Here is a 19,881-nt window from a genome sequence, read left to right on the forward strand (position 1 = left end):
CAAAAATATTTTCTTGTTCGAAGGAATCTCCAGTAGCATGAACTTCGATGAAGAGGAGGATGAAGACGATTTGGTCAGCTCAAGTTCATCTCAGCTCAACAGCAACACAAGACCTGGCTCTGCCACCAGCAAAAAGTCCAGCAAGGTAGCATTTCTCTGCTTATTTAGAAGTGTTCATTAATGACTTCAATAAATTAAGTTGATTTTTCAGTTTTACACAATGTGAACTATAGATGCAGACAGCAAGGAGGCATGGAGAGAAACAAATCATGGTTACCATAGTTACCAATTCATTGCTCTGAGGCGAATAAAGAGAAATATTTATGTCCACTGAAAGCAAATTTGAATAACCGGCGGATTTATGCATAGGCATTCTAGGCACGTGCCTGCTCGCACGTCCAGGATGGCCCAATTACAATGAGGACAAATAACATTTTTGTATTTTATCATTATTATTGTTTCATTCTAATGCTAAAACTCTGTAAGACAATTACTTTGTAAAATAAAACATTTAAAATCACTGTCAGGCAGAAACTTCGTATCTCCATATTTACTTACACGAGACATGGGCAAAACCACTGGAAGGCAAGCCTGCAACCTTTAGCCAAAAAAGCTTAATGGCTAATGTTAACACTGCAGCTTTGGTGGCACGCAGCGAAGGAGGCTGTTTTTTTAAGAGAAGGCAGAGTAGGGAATGTCGCGACAGGTAGGACTCATATATGGCATTACCACCAGCAAATGTGTAGTAGTATTTAATAATAGGCGTTGTGTAATATTCACTGTAAAATTTTCAATTTAAAAACTTTTCAACTTAAAAAGTTTCCGTGCTGCCTTAATTTTACGTTTAGTCAACTTGAAATGTGAAGTTGTTCTAAGTGACTGACAACTTGGATATTTGAGTTGACTAAACTTAAAATTTGAAGGTGGCACGAACACTTACATTTTTAAGTTGAAACATGTTTTTACAGTGTTTAGTGATATTGTATATTTTCTAAAGACAATATTAAAACAATAACAAAAACAATATCAATGTTTTCTTTCTTTAGCTTTCAGATTTTTTTCAATTATAAGACTTGAATGACTGTTAGTGCCATGCACAATTTTTTTTTGTTCACATTTTAATGAATAAAGAGAAAATTAACAATTTAATTATAAATATTGTATTATATTGTTGTTTAATTAAAAAATAAATAAAATAATGTGTTCTCTTTATGGCTTAAAGGTTTCAACAAATGAATTAGACTTGAATTTTAATGATTTATGACTGCTGTGTATGCCTAATAATGACATAACACTTTATAATGAATGAAGGCAACAAAATGCAAAGAGTTTAATTTTAAAAAAAGTATTCTTTCTACGGCTTTCAGATTTCCACAATTAAATTACAATTACATTTTTAGTGATTAGTATCACTGCTATGTATGCCCAATAAAGATGTTTTTTAATGAACAGATACAAATTTAATCTTAAATGTGGTTTAATGCACACTGTAGTGACCAGTAATCTGCAGCTAGTAGAGCAATTTGTGCTCTTTTTTTTCCACAGTAAAGCACATTTCACAAACATTGCAATCCTACTGTACGTTTACTAGAGATATAACACCAAATATAGAACATTATTCACAAGACAAACGCGCTAATACACAAAGAAACTGTGTGTAATGTAAACTGTACGGCACTGACATCAATGCCATTATATGATAGGATGAGGTGCCTATAACGTGATCCAAGTTAGCCGTTACGCTAATGGTAAGAGCCACAGACCCTCATATCTCCCTATAATAAGACAATCTCTGGACTAGGAAAGCACAAGACATGGGCAGTGTCCAAAAACTTAGGCAGCCGACTTGTTGCCTTATGAGGCAATGAAGGCAGCGTTTGCGCATGAAGGTACCTTGCGAAACTGATTTCGAACAGACTTCTGAGGCATCGTAATGGTTTAATGATCTACAGCAAAATAGAGAGAGTTTTGGTGAAAATTAAGCAAATATTTAATTACTACAATAGTAATTTCTCACATGAAATGACATCAAAAGTGAAAAACGTTTACACACAAACTGACCACCAACCTTAACTTTCAGACGCCATCTTTATTTTTCTTGCTCAACGGTCACAGAATGTGACCAGTTTAATACTCCACAGTACTCCATACTGTTAACTCCACAGTAAGTAAATCCACTTCAACAGCTAATTACTCTTTGACAGCGATGCCATCGAAAATATACAGAGCTACTGCGAAAACGGAAGGTCAAAGACAAAACTCTAAAAATGGCTGCGCGTTTGTTTCTCTGGCGCATAAGGTCTATAAGCAAGTCATGATAGGCCATGCTCAATATGCAACTCTCAATTTTTTTTTTACAAGGTGAAGGTCAATGCTTGTTCATTCCTGTCTTTTCTGAGATATTTAAATTGAAGGTTGGCTCTTATTTTAAGCAGTCTCTGTGTGTTAGCTCCAAATGTGAACTCCTCAGTTGTGTTACATGTACAGTGCTGACACAAGCAGTCTGGGTTTTGTCATACTAGGATGTATTCTCTTGTGTCTATCTTGGCACAAAGCCTGCAATGCTGGAAATGGAGGGTCATAGTCCTGTTGTTTCCTATGGCAACAGTGAAATGATTACTTTCTTAAAATAACCTGATGGAAACCGTGCCTGTTTGAAGCCTCTTTTCTTGCCAATGTCTCATTGGTGATTTCTCTGTAGTCTGTATGGTGTTTTATAGAAATGTATAATAATTATTGCTATGGTTGTATACAGTTTATTAATAAAACAAATCCCCCCCTGGTTTCACAGACGAGGCTTAAGTTAATCCCAGACGAAAAGGCATGTTTGAGCCATTTTAACTGAAAGCAACTTGCACTGACATATCTTAAAAGATGTCAGTGCCATTGTTTTGTCTCAAGATGCACACCAGTAATGTTTATTTTTTCTAAGGCACATTTATAAAAGCTACTTAGATGCCCTAATTGAACTGTGGATAAGGCCTAATCCTGGCTTAATCTAAGCCATGGCTGTGAAACCAGGCCATTATGTATTTTATCTCGCTTTTCGAAATAACATTTAGGAACAATAATGAGAAACACCAGCACGAAACGTTAACACAAGACAATGAACAGAGGATGACCTAAAATGATGACAAGGGGCTAAATGAAGGACAGGTGATTAGTTAACATGGTAACAAACCAGGCACGTTTTTGCGACCTTCGTCTGTTATAGGACAACTTAGTTTGAATAAACGAGCAGACACTGATTAGCTACTTGATCGCCTAAATTAAAAAAATAAATGTAATATTTGTGTAGTGTTCAATATTGTTATCGATAGAGATACGCGGATGGGGTATTATTTCATTCGCAACCGCATCACAAAACTCATCATCAATGTTTTGGACCAAATTTCAAAGCCGCACCCGCCCGCCATCCGCTGATTGTTTTGCGGTCTATGGACGATGCAATGCTCTGCTGATGCGAGCCGCAAGAAAGCCCTTTTCTGTTCTAGAAAGGATGCAGCAAAGATATTTAATGCTAATGTATGAGGCATAGGCCTACGCTGAGTTTCATTCATTTACGATGAGATGCGCTCTAGTTCACAATGCAATGCAAGTGAACGCGGCGCACCGGCGCCTCCATGTCACGTTATTATATTGTCTGCTATATTTGCTTTTTATTTATTAAATAGGACATGCAATTGGTTGATGAAACATTTATTCAAATTAAGATACAATTTGTACAAAACGAAATTCGCTTTAAAGAAAGGCTTTCTACAAAGCAAAACTTCATGAAGTGGTAAAAATCATGTCTGACGATTTACAAATCAAAACTTCATTAAGTGGTAAAAACCATGTCTCCCGATATATTGCGCATCTTATGATCCTATCTTTTATTACAATTGTTTTTGAGCTAAAATGTAATACACATCATATAGGCTATATACACACTGTATGTTTCTTTTATCAAACATGTTTGGGGCCAGTCAAGGGGTAATAAAACTGCACTATCAGTTATCGGTAATGATACGTTGTTTATTATTGCAAAAGTTTATTGCTAATGTTTATTATTGCAAATGTTTTTCATTTGTTTAATAAATCTCATAATGATGGCACATCACTATATCATAGTCATAGCTTTTATTTCTATCTCAAATGATTGGCGGTCGGTCAGGGGGTACTTGGCAAAGAATCAAATACAGTTGGAAACGACGTAGACCATTAATAACACAGACTGTTAACAATTGTTTTTAATTATTTAAACATTCTCTATGATAAAAAATGTTTGTAAAAAAAATTAATAACACAGTTTTGGCGGTTATAGAGTTCTAATGACGGTGTTCAACTGTCGGTCTCACGGTTATATACTAACCGTCACACCCCTATTAACACAGTAAACTTGAAAGACATAGTGATCACTAATATATATATTTTTTACTTTTGCATATACAGTGAGAAAAATAAGTATTTGTACACCCTGCTATTTTGCAAGTTCTCCCACTTAGAAATCATGGAGGGGTCTGAAATTGTCATCGTAGGTGCATGTCCACTGTGAGAGACATAATCTAAAAAAAAAATCCAGAAATCACAATATATGATTTTTTAACTATTTATTTGTATGATACAGCTGCAAATAAGTATTTGAACACCTGAGAAAATCAATGTTAATATTTGGTACAGTAGCCTTTGTTTGCAATTACAGAGGTCAAACGTTTCCTGTAGTTTTTCACCAGGTTTGCACACACTGCAGGAGGGATTTTGTCCCACTCCTCCACACAGATCTTCTCTAGATCAGTCAGGTTTCTGGGCTGTCGCTGAGAAACACGGAGTTTGAGCTCCCTCCAAAGATTCTCTATTGGGTTTAGGTCTGGAGACTAGCTAGGCCACGCCAGAACCTTGATATACTTCTTACAGAGCCACTCCTTGGTTATCCTGGCTGTGTGCTTCGGGTCATTGTCATGTTGGAAGACCCAGCCTCGACCCATCTTCAATGCTCTAACTGAGGGAAGGAGGTTGTTCCCCAAAATCTCGCAATACATGGCCCCGGTCATCCTCTCCTTAATACAGTGCAGTCGCCCTGTCCCATGTGCAGAAAAACACCCCCAAAGCATGATGCTACCACCCCCATGCTTCACAGTAGGGATGGTGTTCTTGGGATGGTACTCATCATTCTTCTTCCTCCAAACACGTTTAGTGGAATTATGACCAAAAAGTTATATTTTGGTCTCATCTGACCACATGACTTTCTCCCATGACTCCTCTGGATCATCCAAATGGTCATTGGCAAACTTAAGACGGGCCTTGACATGTGCTGGTTTAAGCAGGGGAACCTTCCGTGCCATGCATGATTTCAAACCATGACGTCTTAGTGTATTACCAACAGTAACCTTGGAAACGGTGGTCCCAGCTCTTTTCAGGTCATTGACCAGCTCCTCCCGTGTAGTTCTGGGCTGATTTCTCACCTTTCTTAGGATCATTGAGACCCCACGAGGTGAGATCTTGCATGGAGCCCCAGTCCGAGGGAGATTGACTGTCATGTTTAGCTTCTTCCATTTTCTAATGATTGCTCCAACAGTGGACCTTTTTTCACCAAGCTGCTTGGCAATTTCCCCGTAGCCCTTTCCAGCCTTGTGGAGGTGTACAATTTTGTCTCTAGTGTCTTTGGACAGCTCTTTGGTCTTGGCCATGTTAGTAGTTGGATTCTTACTGATTGTATTGGGTGGACAGGTGTCTTTATGCAGCTAACGACCTCAAACAGGTGCATCTAATTTAGGATAATAAATGGAGTGGAGGTGGACATTTTAAAGGCAGACTAACAGGTCTTTGAGGGTCAGAATTCTAGCTGATAGACAGGTGTTCAAATACTTATTTGCAGCTGTATCATACAAATAAATAGTTAAAAAATCATACATTGTGATTTCTGGATTTTTTTTTTTAGATTATGTCTCTCACAGTGGACATGAATCTACGATGACAATTTCAGACCCCTCCATGATTTCCAAGTGGGAGAGCTTGCAAAATAGCAGGGTGTTCAAATACTTATTTTCCTCACTGTACATACATTTTAACTTGAAGTATTAATGTTGAGGATGTTATTTGTCAGCTCTCCAAGATATTCCAGTAAACTTTAGTCATCAAGTCTAAATGTGTCTGTTATTTATTTGAGTGTAGTGGCTCATCCATGTCTCCTGGGCCTGACCTTGCTAACGTCATTGGGCTGCTTTGTTGCTCTTTAACATTTCAGTTTTAATCCCAGCTGCACTGCTTACATTTCAGACCACAGGGACATTTGATTCATTTTCAGTGGGGTCCAAACGTCTGAGTGCACTAATGAAAATACGTCTGTTATGCATTTTTATAATTTATTAAAAGCAAGCATATCTGGAGTTCATGTACTTACTGTGAAACATTTGATTAGAAATAAAGTAAAATATTTTTCTTGAGGCTTACATTCTGTCCTTATTTTACATCAACTTTTCTTTATTTTACATTTTTCAAAATTCATTACTTTCTTCCAGGGTTAAATATAACAAATGTCTTCATTTTCAATGACGTTTCAGACTATTGTATGTATCCATCCATCCACTTTTGTCCTTGTTTTAATTTTCTTTGTTTTATTTAAGTTCTTTTAAGGGGGGATGGGGGGGATGTTAATAAATTCCAGTGAAATCTCAGACTTTTATATATTTTTAATTTTTATATATATATATATATATATATATATATATATATATATATATATATATATATATATATATATATATATATACGATTATCTATAAAAAGGTAGCGTAACCTAAATCTATGCTGTTCTTGTAGAGATAAGAGAAACGTGTCTCTTTCTAAACACTCGAGAGGGAGCTTTAATGAGGAACGATTTCTTTCTGCTTTATCAATGCAAAAGGAGGCAACCTCAGCTTCCACCCCATTGGCCAATGAGCCATCCATCGACGTGGATGACCTGGAGGAGTTCATTCTCAGACCCGCCCCCCAAGGGGTGACTGTGAAATGCAGGATCACACGAGATAAGAAGGGCATGGACAGGGGCATGTACCCCACCTACTACCTCCATCTGGAGAGGGAGGACGGCAAGAAGGTCAGACACACCGAATCACTGATTATTCCACATTTTTCCAAAGAGTTTTGGCTTATTTGTAATTCATCATTGTTGTGCACCAGCAATCAAGACCTATCAGTGATACTCCATTCCTCCAATTTACTGAAGTGCTTGAAATGATTGATTCTGATGGAAGGAACCAAATTTAGCCCACAGGGATATTTAGCTATATATGACAGTTAATCATAATATTGCTTCCCTGGGCAAATGTTTATCTTAAAAATATCATGGCTAATTGTAAATCACATAAAAACAATGTGTTCTATGCATCTTATTTACCAAATAGAATATATATATATATATATATATATATATATATATATATATATATATATATATATATATATATATTCTATTTGGTATATATATATATGTGTGTGTGTGTGTGTGTGTGTGTGTGTGTGTGTGTGTGTGTGTGTGTGTGTGTGTGTGTGTGTGTGTGTGTGTATGTGTGTGTGTATTAGTTGTTTATGCCATTCCTCATAATATGGAAACGCTTTCTCAGAATGTTTATATAAGGTCTCTTTCTCTGATGGATCTTTTTGATGTCAGTTTTGTGCTGTGGTTCGGTGCCCAATTAAATTCTGTCACACTTTAGGTTTTCCTTTTAGCTGGGAGGAAGAGAAAGAAGAGCAAAACATCCAATTACCTCATCTCCATCGACCCAACTGACCTATCACGAGGTGGCGAGAGCTTTATTGGCAAACTGAGGTATAGTTAAAGATGATTCATCGTGTCGTGTGATTCATAAGGTAGCGTAACCTAAATCTATGCTGTTCTTGTAGAGATAAGAGAAACGTGTCTCTTTCTAAACATTCGAGAGGGAGTTTTAATGAGTTCATGTGCATGTGTGCACTGCTGAACCTATTTAAAACTGTAATTGGGTTCATTGCTGGTGTGCTGGAGTGTCCTCATTCATATGAGGAGAGAGCAACTGCATGCATGTTGATGTCTGAGTCTCAATACGGCACTTTTAAAAACAAACTCAATATGAAATATGTTAAAATGCCATAATTCTTATTAGTACAAAAATTGCTTAATTTTTTTTTTTCTTTTGATTTGAGGGTGAAATATGGATAGAAATAGTCTTGGCAGTCTTTAGTAGACTCACCCTTTTTCTGTGACAGGATGCAGTCTTAATTGTAAGAGTTTCTTAATAAGCACAATGTCATCCCCACAGATCAAACCTTATGGGTACCAAGTTTACAGTATATGACAGCGGTTTGAACCCAGTCAAGACCACCTCCAGCCTAGAAGCAGGGAATCTACGACAGGAGCTTGCAGCGATCTGCTATGTGAGTTTGTGAGCATGGTGTTGGTCAGTGGCCAGCAGAGAGCCAGCACCCAGCCCTAAGGGCACAGTGGCCACTAGGTCTTAGAGCCACGAGCAATGATGAGCCAAGTCTGACCTCTGCTGGTTGGTTTTGTACATAGCAATACCCCTGATAAAGGGAAAACATGGTGGCTACTTTAGGTGTGAATGATTGTTTGTCTTCTGTTCTACAGGAAACTAATGTTTTAGGGTTCAAGGGGCCTCGAAAGATGAGTGTCATTATTCCTGGAATGAACATGGATCATGAAAGAGTCTCCATCAGGCCTCGAAATGTGAGTGCAGAGCTGTTTAGAATGCCTTTGTGTGTATAAATATGAAAAATAAACTTGAAACAGAAGTTGTGATAGTCTTTTAGTCCCTGCCGTGACGGATGTCTGAGTGAAACGGCTTCTCGGACAAGAACAATCTAGGGCAGGACTTGATTTTGTCCATCGGGAATTGATTATAAGGGCACATGAATAATAATAAAAAAAGATGTTTACAGATAAATCATTTATAATAAATACTGCAATATTTCATTAAAAAAATAGGAACTGTCAATTTTGATTTTGACTTTAATGAGCCAGAATCTCAAAAGGGTAAAGGTAGTTCTCAAAATATGGTGACAATCACTTAATTCTAGAAATGAAAAAAAAATTCAATATATTTTGTTCAATTTGCCAGGTGCTTAAAATACTGCAAAATACTTGTATGACATGCGTTTGTTTGTTTGTTTGTTTGTTTGTTTGTTTTTGTTTATTCATTCACTCAGCATTAGTACTGCATCTAACGAGTGCAAAAAAGTAATTTTGTATAATATGAATAACATAAAAAGAATGTTTTACTGGTGTCATCAATGTGAAATGACTAGCACTATGAAAATACAAAAACCTTTGGAGGAAGAAGGAGAGGCAGTTCAAATGTGCACATGCTAATATCATTGAAGACATTATTAATTTGCATTTTACTTAAATCATTTACAGTATTTATGTATCATTTATGTTACATGAGCAGTAAAATATTATGTAATGTCTGTTTTGGGCCAGTGCAGAACAATAGTCAGATGAAACCAATAAACGTTGAGTCGTTGACCTATATATTACATACAGATGTTAGTATTAGCAGCAAAGTTACATGCTCTAATGGAAAGCTAATCCTCCCCCACATCTGTCTATCGCAGGACCATGAGTCTCTACTGGCTCGATGGCAGAACAAAAGCACTGAGAGTGTGATAGAGCTCCACAACAAGACGCCTGTGTGGAACGATGATACTCAATCATATGTGCTCAACTTCCATGGCAGAGTCACACAAGCATCTGTCAAAAACTTTCAGATCATTCATGACAATGACCGTGAGTGAAACAAAAACTTTTTTTTTTTAAAGATAAATTCTACTATATATCTGGAGATATAAATATATACACATACTCTTTTATTTGTTAATTATTCTGTATTCTCGCTCTTTTCTGTATACAGCGGATTACATTGTGATGCAGTTTGGTCGCGTAGCAGAGGATGTCTTCACAATGGATTACAACTACCCCATGTGTGCCCTGCAGGCGTTTGCTATTGCTCTGTCCAGCTTTGACAGCAAGCTAGCCTGTGAGTAGCCGTGTCTCTCTGCCAGCCACAACCACGAAAGAACCCAGCCAGACTGCTTTACAAGCTGAATCACTGAGTCAAGGGCTGCAGTGAACTCCAAGGCAGCAGAGTCCCTCTCTCAAGATCCTCCTTTTGGAGGCATGAATGCGTATAGAGTTTGTGTGAATGTGTGTGAGCAAGGTTTATGTGCGTGTATGTGTGTGTGTGCGTGTGTGTGAGTGTATGAGCGAGGTTTCTGCTTTTTTCTTTTTTTTTAAAAAGGGCATCACAGTTTGGGGAAAGCACAAAGACTTCACAATTCAAGAGCGTGGAGATTATCGGAAGATGGTGCATTCATTTAAATCGACAGTCAAAAAATCTCCTAGTCGCTTTCTTTACTTAACCGACAAGGTAACACTAACATTTTGCTAATGTTAAAATAAGGATCTTTTACAGTAGTACTTTTGTCCCTAAGATTAAAATCAAAAACATAATTTTGCCATGGTCGTAATTCTAAAAAAAAATTAATGTTCACTAACATGTTTCTGGATATTTTATTTAATGAACTTTTGTCAAATGATTTTCAAATGTGACATTTCTTCAGTTATACATGTCACTTGTGTCATACGTGTCATTTAATATATCGATTCATGCTTCACAAGGACTTCAAAGCCAGTATGAAATATGACAGACTAACATATTTATCCACTATTTATGTATTTATAGATTTCCATACCATCTTCTGCTTATGTCTTACCCCATGCCCATAATTCACTGTGCTTCAAGCACAAAACTTGACCAGGGCGCCTTCACATCTGAGCTTTTGGTGCGGATTCATTACAATTCAACTGATGAATGTGTGACGCTTCCACGAAATAGGTCATTATCATTATCAGTTCATGTCCTTCTGCACTTAAACTGCCTCAATTATGCTATTTTAAAGATTCCTAATTTTGTTTTGGAGGTCTCCTGCAATAGGTTTACATAAATCCAGGGTAAAAAAAACCCTTTAATTTTCTCATAATATGCATTGCAGCATCGCCTCATTTCTCACAGTGTCTGAAATGGTTCAATTCGCCCAACAAAACACTCATTACCATATTTGAATTTCAGCTCCAGAGGCTTCTTCAGCACTTGTATACATGGTGATATGAATAGTAGGCTAATGATGGCGTCAGTGTTCGCAGGCAGCCAATGAAGACCCTAGACTTGGATAGATGTTGATTATGCAAATTTGGTTCAAACCTACGAAGGTTCGTGCAGAAAGTAAGATTGGAATTACTGACGACTCATTTCAAGGCAGTTCAGAATCGGTTCTTTCTTTTGGGAGACAACAACTCCATTTATCGTGCATTTTAATCTTTGGAACTTTGTAGACCTATTACATTCACAAACAGCTACATTACACACTACATGAAAGGAAATATACGAAAAAGCATAATGGGGCACTTTAAAACAGTTTATCTGAGTGGACATGAGATCCTAAAACAGTTGTAATGTCATTAGAAGCAACCAAAATGAATGGTTCACCAGTAGCTCGAGTGTGAAAGACCCAAATGTGGCAGAAGTGTGTAGTAAATGTGTATTTTATGTGAGGGTCAATATCAGGGTAAGTACATTATCATCTCATACTGACCCACTACATCTGTAGGGGAATGTACTGAATGGAGCACTTTATTCAGAGATTAATGGTGGAAAGCTGTAAATATTGTGCCTTTGGATGAGACACTTGTGATGCTTGAAGTTGGTGAGATGATACACTGTTTTCTTCAGACAATGTTGTTTATCATGCAGCTACTTATAAGCTTCTGTCGTTGTTCTTGAGAACAACCTGTATATTTGCAGCATAGATAGATCAGGTTTAGTTGCCTATTTTCCAGAACAGAGAAACTACTTATTTGACACAATGAGACGAGTATGTTTACATGCACTTTAAAAGTTCGATTTCTGTCGGCCTAAAATGATGATTTGCCATTTGCCGACACTTTAGTCCAGTTGAAATGACACTAGTTGGATTTTTGCAAAGTCAGACTAACAGTCCTTGATAACGTGATTGTAGCTGGATTATAAGTGTGCATGTAAACATGCTTAGAGACATTTTGTTCAAGTCGTCTATAAAATGTCCTGAAGATACAGTAGTTGTGAAATATGCGGCTGAACAAAGTGTCTGTGGAATTAACACAACTCAAATCATCATCCTTAATTGTACTATAGCTTGTACACTTCTGTGTCTTTGCTAAACAATGGTGATGAATGAAGAAGGGAAATAAGTGAAGTTGTATTATCAGTGTGGCAATTTAACTGACAAAATCCAAAATCCAGTTGTACCAACTGCCCTTAAAGCCAATTTATAAAGCATTGTAGAAGTCTTCAGATGGCCACACTGATTTACTAGCTCTGCTCCATTACGCGTTAGCATGCCTTGTAGTTGATTTTTATCATGCCATTTTTCATTCCAGTTGAATGTCACAACAAAGTCTTGGAAATTAGATAAATCCAAAAATGTTGGTCATTGAGTAAAACATAATAACATTAATGTTGGATGAATGTTTTCAAGAAATGAAATGATCCTATAATTTTATTCTCTGTTGAGTGCCCTTTCCATCAAACCTTCTTAATTTCACAGTGCAGTGCATTTTAAGTTAAAAATCATCTACTAATATTTCGAATGTTTGTGTGTCTTATCAATCCAAAATAAAGGCAAGAAATGTGCTGCAAATGGCATAACTTTTTTGTTACTATTCTCTTTGGTCATTAATAATGTTGTGGCTTCAGACATCACATTTTGAAATATATATCTTTCCCTCCAGAAAAGTATTTTTACTGTTACTTTTTTAGATAAGAATATAAAGTGTATATTAAATTCTTTGGCCAAATATGTGTAAGTTATTAAAGTTTGTTTTTTAACTGCCTCGTGATACCATTCCAGCACTTTCTATACTTTATGTAAATGCTCTAACAGTTTTGGGTTTGCTCTAAATGGTTAAAAACACAGAAAATGTATGTGGTTTTCTGCTATTTTTTATATGTTTGAAAAAAATCTCACCACTCTTGTGTTAAAGTGATAACGTATAACTGTTATGTCACACTGTTTTGTAAAATGTGTAAATTGGTCAATATACAGTGTTTGTACTCAAGATATGAAAAAAATAAATAAATCTGAACGTGAATTTTCGCATCTCAAATATTTAAGATTAAATCATTTTATTTGCTGTACTTCAATGCTCATCAAATAATGTCCATACAAGCATTTTGTTCAAACTTTTTATTGGCAAAGATTTTCTTTATTATAACATAACATACTCTGAAAAATGTTCTCTAGGTGTTCTTTGAAACATTTTATTGAAACTTTAAATTTGATTTTACTAGACATGCCTAAATGATTACAGAGAAACTCAAAGTAATAGTTCACTTAAAAATAAAATAATTCTGTCATCATTTACTCACCCTCAAGTTGTCCCAAACCTTTATGAATTTCGAATGAAATTGGAAGAATTTCGAAGAATGTCGGTAACCAAACAGTTGATGGACCCCATTGACTTTCATTTTTCTTACTATGGAAGTCAATGGGATCCATCAACTGTCTGGTTACAAGCATTCTTCAAAATATATTCCTGTGTTTAGCAGAAGAAAGAAAACAACTTGTTTGTCAAGTTGTTTGAAACAACTTGAGGGTGAGTAAATGACAGAATTTTCATTTTTAAATGAACTATTAAGCAAAGTGAGAAAGATTCACAGTAAGGTATGATTATATAGAGGTCTACTCTGGAGGGTAACTAAACGGAACACCATTGTTTTATTTTGACTGGCGGGTCACTTCTTCACCTTTTGTTTCTTGTGACGCATTCTAAGAGTCCCAGAGGCTTGATCTTTGGGAGACTCTGACCTATTGGAGATGACGGTTACTTCAGGTTGGTATGATTGTAGGAAGTCAAGGAGGTCTACCTCCTGTTCCTCGGGATCACATTCCACATCATCATTAAATCCCAGGCTCTCAGCTTCCATCAGTGGGTCCTCCTCCTTCTCTTCTGTCTCACCCTCCCTTTCTTCATTACGTTGATCTCCCTCCTCTTCATCACCATTTTCTTCCTCGTCACAGTCTTCCTCACTAGTTTCTTCCTCTTCATTCCCCTCCTCTTCTTCTCTTTCATGTTCTTCTTCCTCCTCTTTCTCATATTTGCAGCCAACAGCGCCACCTTTTGGATAATGGAAAACGTGTCTGTGATCACTGAAAGTGATTTGTCGCCTTCTGCTTGGTTTCTGTTTCTCTTCTCCTTCACTTGGGCACTCTAGTCTGTCAACATCCTCATCGCTTCCTTTAGGAAGGCAGGGCTGGTCCTCTCCAACATCTTCCTCATCTTCCTCCTCCTCCACGTCATCTTCATCTTCATCATCTTCCTCTTCATCTTCGTCATCATCTTTGTCGTCCTCTTCTTTTTCTCCTTCATTACTCTCCATGTTCACCTCCTCGTTACTACGTGAATCATCAGCAAGCTCATCCTCCTCTTCTTTCTCCATTCTTTCAGCAAGCTCCTCAGCTGTGGGTATGGCTTGGTCTGGCTCTTCTAGTATAACACTAGGAATTCTGCGCCTGCGGGAGGTCATGCCAAACTCTGGGTAGGTCTCATCTGGATATCCTTGGGAAGCAGTGAATAAAATTAGATGCAAAATTCAAGGAACGATCAATTGAAATAGCAGCGGACCCAACATAAAACCTTGAGGTATACCTTCCCAGTCTGCAGTATAGGGCGCCTCCTCAGCCTCCTCCTCTGGCGTGGCTCCCTCTCGCAACTGTCTCTCCTTCATCATTTGAGTGATCTCCTTCAACTGTTTGAGCTTTCTCTCTTCACGCCTCCGTGTGCCCCGGCGTGACCTGAAATCAAAACAAGTCAGAGACTACATTAAAACAACTAATAAAAATCACAAATCACAACCACCGCTAAAACATACCCACATTTCAAATAATAATCATGAAGAAAAATTGTACTTTATTGGATCTAAAATGTGCAAGAAGTATGTTCTGTGAATATACAAATACAATTTGGTAGATGATTTTAATAGGGCTGGGTATTGACACACATTTCACAATTCGATTCGATTTCGATTCAGAAGCTTGCAATTCGTTTCGATTTCAATGTTGATTATTTTGGATATCAGGTATAATACATGGCAAATTTTCTCAAGGAAAATAAATCTCTTAACTAATGCTGTAAACTATGGGAGTCAGTTGTAGTTCTACTATAATATTGAAGGTAAAAATTAACTGATTTGTATACAAACACTTAAATTACACTTTTATTTATTTTCATAATAATAAAGTTATATGAAATATAAACATTTAAATGGTGGCTGTCATAAAAACTTGCCAGATTTATTCAAACATGCACTAAATATTGAAGAACATTAAAAATGATAATGAATATGTAATATAGTGCATATATTTATAATTTTCATAATAAAATTCATATTTTTTCTAGCTGACTAATGAGTTTATGGTCACTGGATATGGTTTTTTGAAGTAAATGTGAAGTTACATGACATTGTTTACAAGGTGTTTTAGTGACGTCTTTCCACGGTTGAAACACTGATTGAGCGATTCCATGTGACGATACGGATTTCGATAAGTTGTATCTTTTAACACACTTTCAGATGCTCATTCATGTTTATTTCGCGCAGTAACTGGTATTATTAAAGTTAAATTAGAGTTATTAAACTGGTATAATGTGTATTCCCTACTAGTGTTGCTAACACCAAGCTCTACTGACTGAGCAACAATTTTTTTTGTAGAAAAAAATGATATCATATTTTCATTTCATTTAAAAGATGGTATCAGCTACGACTAAAACAGTAGCTGAAGGATAATCACAGACGAATAAGGCTGAGAATTTGCTCTTTTCCTTTTCAAAGGATTCCATTTCAGAGTGTCATGCAAATCACGTCAGTGCACTGTCAGCTCTTTGATCAAAAAGATGATGGATGGTGGAAGGAGAGAAATATGATCTGTATACCTGGCAGTCGGGTGGACAACTTTAGATATTCTCTTTTCTCTGACTTTTTCACTCATTCTGGCCTGCAGCTGCACCAGCTGACAAGTAGCTGTCAGGGAGACAATTGAATGAGGTTTAGAATCATGTTTGATACAGAGATTCACTCAAATGTGTCTGCCACACCTCTGCAGTCTCATTGTGGCATGTGCCAAAAACTGGGATGCATGAGAATGAGAAATATTTTACACAAACTTTAAAAGCAAAATCTTTTTTTTCTACACTCCACAGAATTAGTAAGAATAGTTTGATCATTTTATACACATGCTGGTACAGGGAGTGAGTGCTGTGCTGATGCTCTATCGGTTACTCCCTCCACCCTTTGGCATCCATTTTATGAATAGAGCTAAACCTCTTACTACTGATCCAAAAGACATGCAGTTAATTGGTGTTAGGAGCTGCTAGGCTTATAAAACATTACTTCTGATTGCTAATCCGGGTCGAATAGAAGGGAGAGAACAAAGCTTAGACAGGATCTTAATCTACCTTATCTGGAGTTGCATGTCGTTAAGCTACTGATATGCTGAGAATGCATGTAATGAATAAACAGACATGTGGTTTAAAAAGGGTGCATCTTTGTTAGGTATATAAAGTTGTCCAACTAGAGTTGATGTATATGCAAACTCACGCATCTCTTCAAACGTGCATTCCGACTGCAGCATAGGGAATCTGCACTCTTGTTGATGAGGTTTGTCCTTAGAGGTCAGCTGTTGAAATATCAAGTTAAATGACACTGATTTTGCTACTCACAACCACATTAAAAAATAATGGCAAAAAATATATCATGGTTTCCACAAAAATATTAAGCAGAACAACAATTTTCAGCACTGATGATAAGAATGATTTCTGAAGGATCATGTTACACTGAAGACTGGGGTAATGGCTGCTGAAAATTCAGCGTGGCCATCACAGAAATAAATGGCATGTTCAAATATATTAAAGTTGCAGTATTGGAGAGAGTTGTTTCCCCCGCCTCTTCAGACTCGATGCTCACGCTGGTTGCCAGATTGAGGACAAGCAACAATGCGACAATGGTAGGCAACAAGCCTTATACTGTAAGATGATGAGTTGATTTATCCATGTTTTTTTATATGCCTCTGGTCACAGAGCTTTTTAGATGGATGCCGAGGCTTTTTAGGTCGCATACAATCTGCGATCTCTGACGCAGTTAATTTGCCTGATTCCATGGCTGCAAAATGCTGTGTTTTCCACCAACTGGCAACCCGTGGTGTCAAAATAGAAATACTATTGGATAAATTGGCAGTGGGTGAGATCACACAGACCAAAACAAAAACAGACATTCTGACACACATTTAAAATGTCTAATTTCTCTACCATTCAAAAGAGCAGAGCGGCACATATGATAGTGTGTACTGTGTATATTAAAGCACCTGTTAGATCTTTATTCCAGGGGAACTATTATTACAGGATAGCTGTTGAACACAGCAGATGTCCAAATAGCTTCTGATAACACTCACCTTGACGAACAGATAGATGATATAAAGGAAAATTCCAAAGCCATAGACAGGGATGACCTGGCCCAGCAGATTCGGCTTGCGAACACCCTTGACTCTGGCAATTGCCTCAGGATTGTAATGCTCGATGTAATGAGAGTCAGTGTCCCAGTGATCATGATCTTCAGGGAATGAATGTCTGTGTCGTGAGGGAGGAAAATGCCCTGGCCCAACTTCAAAGCAAAAATAAAATAAAATAAAAAATAAATATATATAATCATTTGCAGAGACTGCACTCAAAAAGAGCAATTTCTAGTCAGTGAAACATAATTGTTTTAACATGCAGTATAATAATTTATATATTTTTTCAGACATGGAAAGTCACAATTTTAAAAAAAAAAAACATGATTGTAGGAACCATGATTAATCAATGTCCTTCCAGTACAAACATTTACCATTGTAACTTAAGTAAAAATAAACCGAAATTAAACAAATTGACAAAGATTCTGAAAGCTCCTTATTGGCTAACGCTTTGATGAATGATCTCATAAAGACATTAAATATTAGAATATTTAATGGTTGTCACTATGGTTACCGTGCTAACGTGTCAAAGATGTCATAAGGAATTCATAAATTAGGATAGATTTGTTGTGGAAATGACATTGGGAAAGTGATCCTCACATTATGAATCCACACACGGGGAGGAGGAGGTTGAGGTTAACGGGACCTGAGCACAGAGATCACAGGGATGGTCAAATCAGCGCTGAAATTACTGAAACAGTCAATGAGGGGTGAAGGATTATATGTCTCATGATCATCATCTTACCATTCGACTGCACTGTTTCTTTCTTCACTCTGGGCAAAAATAATTTGGGTAGGAATAAAGACATGCAGAGGACGATGCAAGAGACGAAGGTGATCTTCTGACATGTTGAAACAGCCATATCGATACGTGAGAGGAAAAATATGATGTAGTAGATCAAATGGTGACAAGCGTCAACATCACGACATCACTTTTACGAAATTTCCTGTTGATTCGCTGAAGCGGAAATGACTGAAAACATTAATCCGACATCCGGGTGAGATTAGACTGACGACTCATTAAATCAGCTCACTCAGAATCATCAATCGCATTCGTGACCTGTTATTAACCTGTTTTATGAGATGATTTAGTCTTTCGCTCTTTATTGTATTTTTTTATTTTATTTTTTCGCTGTCTTTACATGAATACTGGGGATCTGTCCGTAAAAATATTTCAAAATTGAATTTCACAAATGTAATGTTGTTGGTGTTCATCTTGTCATTCACCTGTTTGTCCGGTAGATGGCAGTACTGTAATGATTTTAGCGCTCATGAGGACTCATCAAAAGCCTCCTACACATGAGGGAATTCATAGAACCTTTTGGTTGTAGACTATCTCCCTATGACATACATACATTCTAGTTTGTAATTCAATTAATAATAAAACAATTCATTTTATTTTGTATAAAATTAAAATGTATTTCCTAAAGTGTAACAGAAAACATTAAATGTCACCACATATTATTGAGCTAACAATGATCTACTGATGCATTTCTGCCACATCATAAGAACAATCTGATAATCAGACCATGGCAGCATACATACACACACACACATATATATATATATATATATAGATAGATAGATAGATAGATAGATAGATAGATAGATAGATAGATAGATAGATAGATAGATAGATTTATCTAATTTAATTAGATGTATTAATAAGATATGTAAAATATTATCAGTATCTAATTCTATCCTAGTTCTTTTTCCCTGCTATTTATGTAGAACCAGTCATGAAAAGGCTACACAGTCATTTCCATTTTTATGTTAATCTGTTCTGTGTTTTTAAAATAATCCGTTCGTGGCGTTCTCTAAGACCTTTGAGCGCATAACATGCTCCACCTTAATGTGAAAATACCTTGTTGCTAAGCTAAATAAATATTCATAATTCATTTACATTTTCAATAATTCCTAATTAAAGTTTTGAGTTTTACCACATGCAGCTTTAATGAGCTCGTGGAAAAAGCATTTCCAGTTTTCAAAGGAATAGAGGAAATTGGAAAAGTGAATTGGTCCTTAAGTTTGGCATGGGGATGTAATGTGAGTCTGTGTGTGTGTGCGCTGATATTTCCTGCAGAGCTCAAACTCTTCCTCGAGGCCAGCTCATCTTTTATCTGTTTACTGAGCTGCTCTGTTATCAACGTTTTAACAACCTAATTATTCTTCATTAGGCTCAATTTAAGTACCACAGATGCACTGCCACATAAGTCGCACTGTGTCTGACACCTCACACGAGGCCTGTGCATAGTTATTTTTTCAAAATAAATAAAATGATTTTGTCTGCTTTTCTATGAAAGTCTTAGT

At 36.7% G+C, this 19,881-nt stretch overlaps 2 protein-coding genes across 5 annotated transcripts in view; one reads left to right on the forward strand and one right to left on the reverse strand.

Annotated features, from left to right (window-relative positions):
* The window catches only part of tub (TUB bipartite transcription factor), a 93,012-nt gene extending 79,852 nt beyond the window's left edge, over positions 1-13,160 (forward strand). For all 4 annotated transcript variants that reach the window (XM_079865208.1, XM_079865210.1, XM_079865209.1 and 1 more), the window contains 7 exons: positions 24-145; positions 6,887-7,078; positions 7,698-7,810; positions 8,280-8,394; positions 8,606-8,704; positions 9,592-9,763; positions 9,888-13,160. In XM_079865208.1, the coding sequence (XP_079721334.1) occupies positions 24-145; positions 6,887-7,078; positions 7,698-7,810; positions 8,280-8,394; positions 8,606-8,704; positions 9,592-9,763; positions 9,888-10,021 (947 nt within the window). In that variant the 3' untranslated portion in view covers positions 10,022-13,160. The remainder of the gene's footprint in view (positions 1-23; positions 146-6,886; positions 7,079-7,697; positions 7,811-8,279; positions 8,395-8,605; positions 8,705-9,591; positions 9,764-9,887) is intronic.
* Positions 13,161-13,249: 89 nt separating this feature from the next.
* ric3a (RIC3 acetylcholine receptor chaperone a) lies at positions 13,250-18,616 on the reverse strand. The gene is made up of 6 exons (XM_079867941.1): positions 18,317-18,616; positions 17,515-17,723; positions 16,665-16,743; positions 16,001-16,088; positions 14,720-14,865; positions 13,250-14,629 (listed from the first exon to the last, which is right to left on the reverse strand). The coding sequence occupies exons 1-6, from the start codon at positions 18,432-18,434 to the stop codon at positions 13,806-13,808; spliced, it is 1,464 nt and encodes a 487-aa protein (XP_079724067.1). The 5' UTR covers positions 18,435-18,616; the 3' UTR covers positions 13,250-13,805.
* Between the last annotated feature and the right edge of the window lie 1,265 nt (positions 18,617-19,881).

This window comes from Squalius cephalus (assembly GCF_949319135.1).
Source record: "Squalius cephalus genome assembly, chromosome: 3".
Lineage (NCBI taxonomy): Eukaryota > Metazoa > Chordata > Actinopteri > Cypriniformes > Leuciscidae > Squalius > Squalius cephalus.

Excerpts from the sequence above, each read along its gene's own strand:
- ric3a (XM_079867941.1), bottom strand. The coding sequence starts at position 18,434 with ATGGCTGTTTCAACATGTCAGAAGATCACCTTCGTCTCTTGCATCGTC. Across the intron at positions 16,089-16,664 it reads ATGCACGTTTGAAGAGATGC|CTACTTGTCAGCTGGTGCAG; the intron begins GTGAGTTTGCAT and ends TCTCCCTGACAG. Across the intron at positions 14,630-14,719 it reads CTATACTGCAGACTGGGAAG|GATATCCAGATGAGACCTAC; the intron begins GTATACCTCAAG and ends CTGCTTCCCAAG.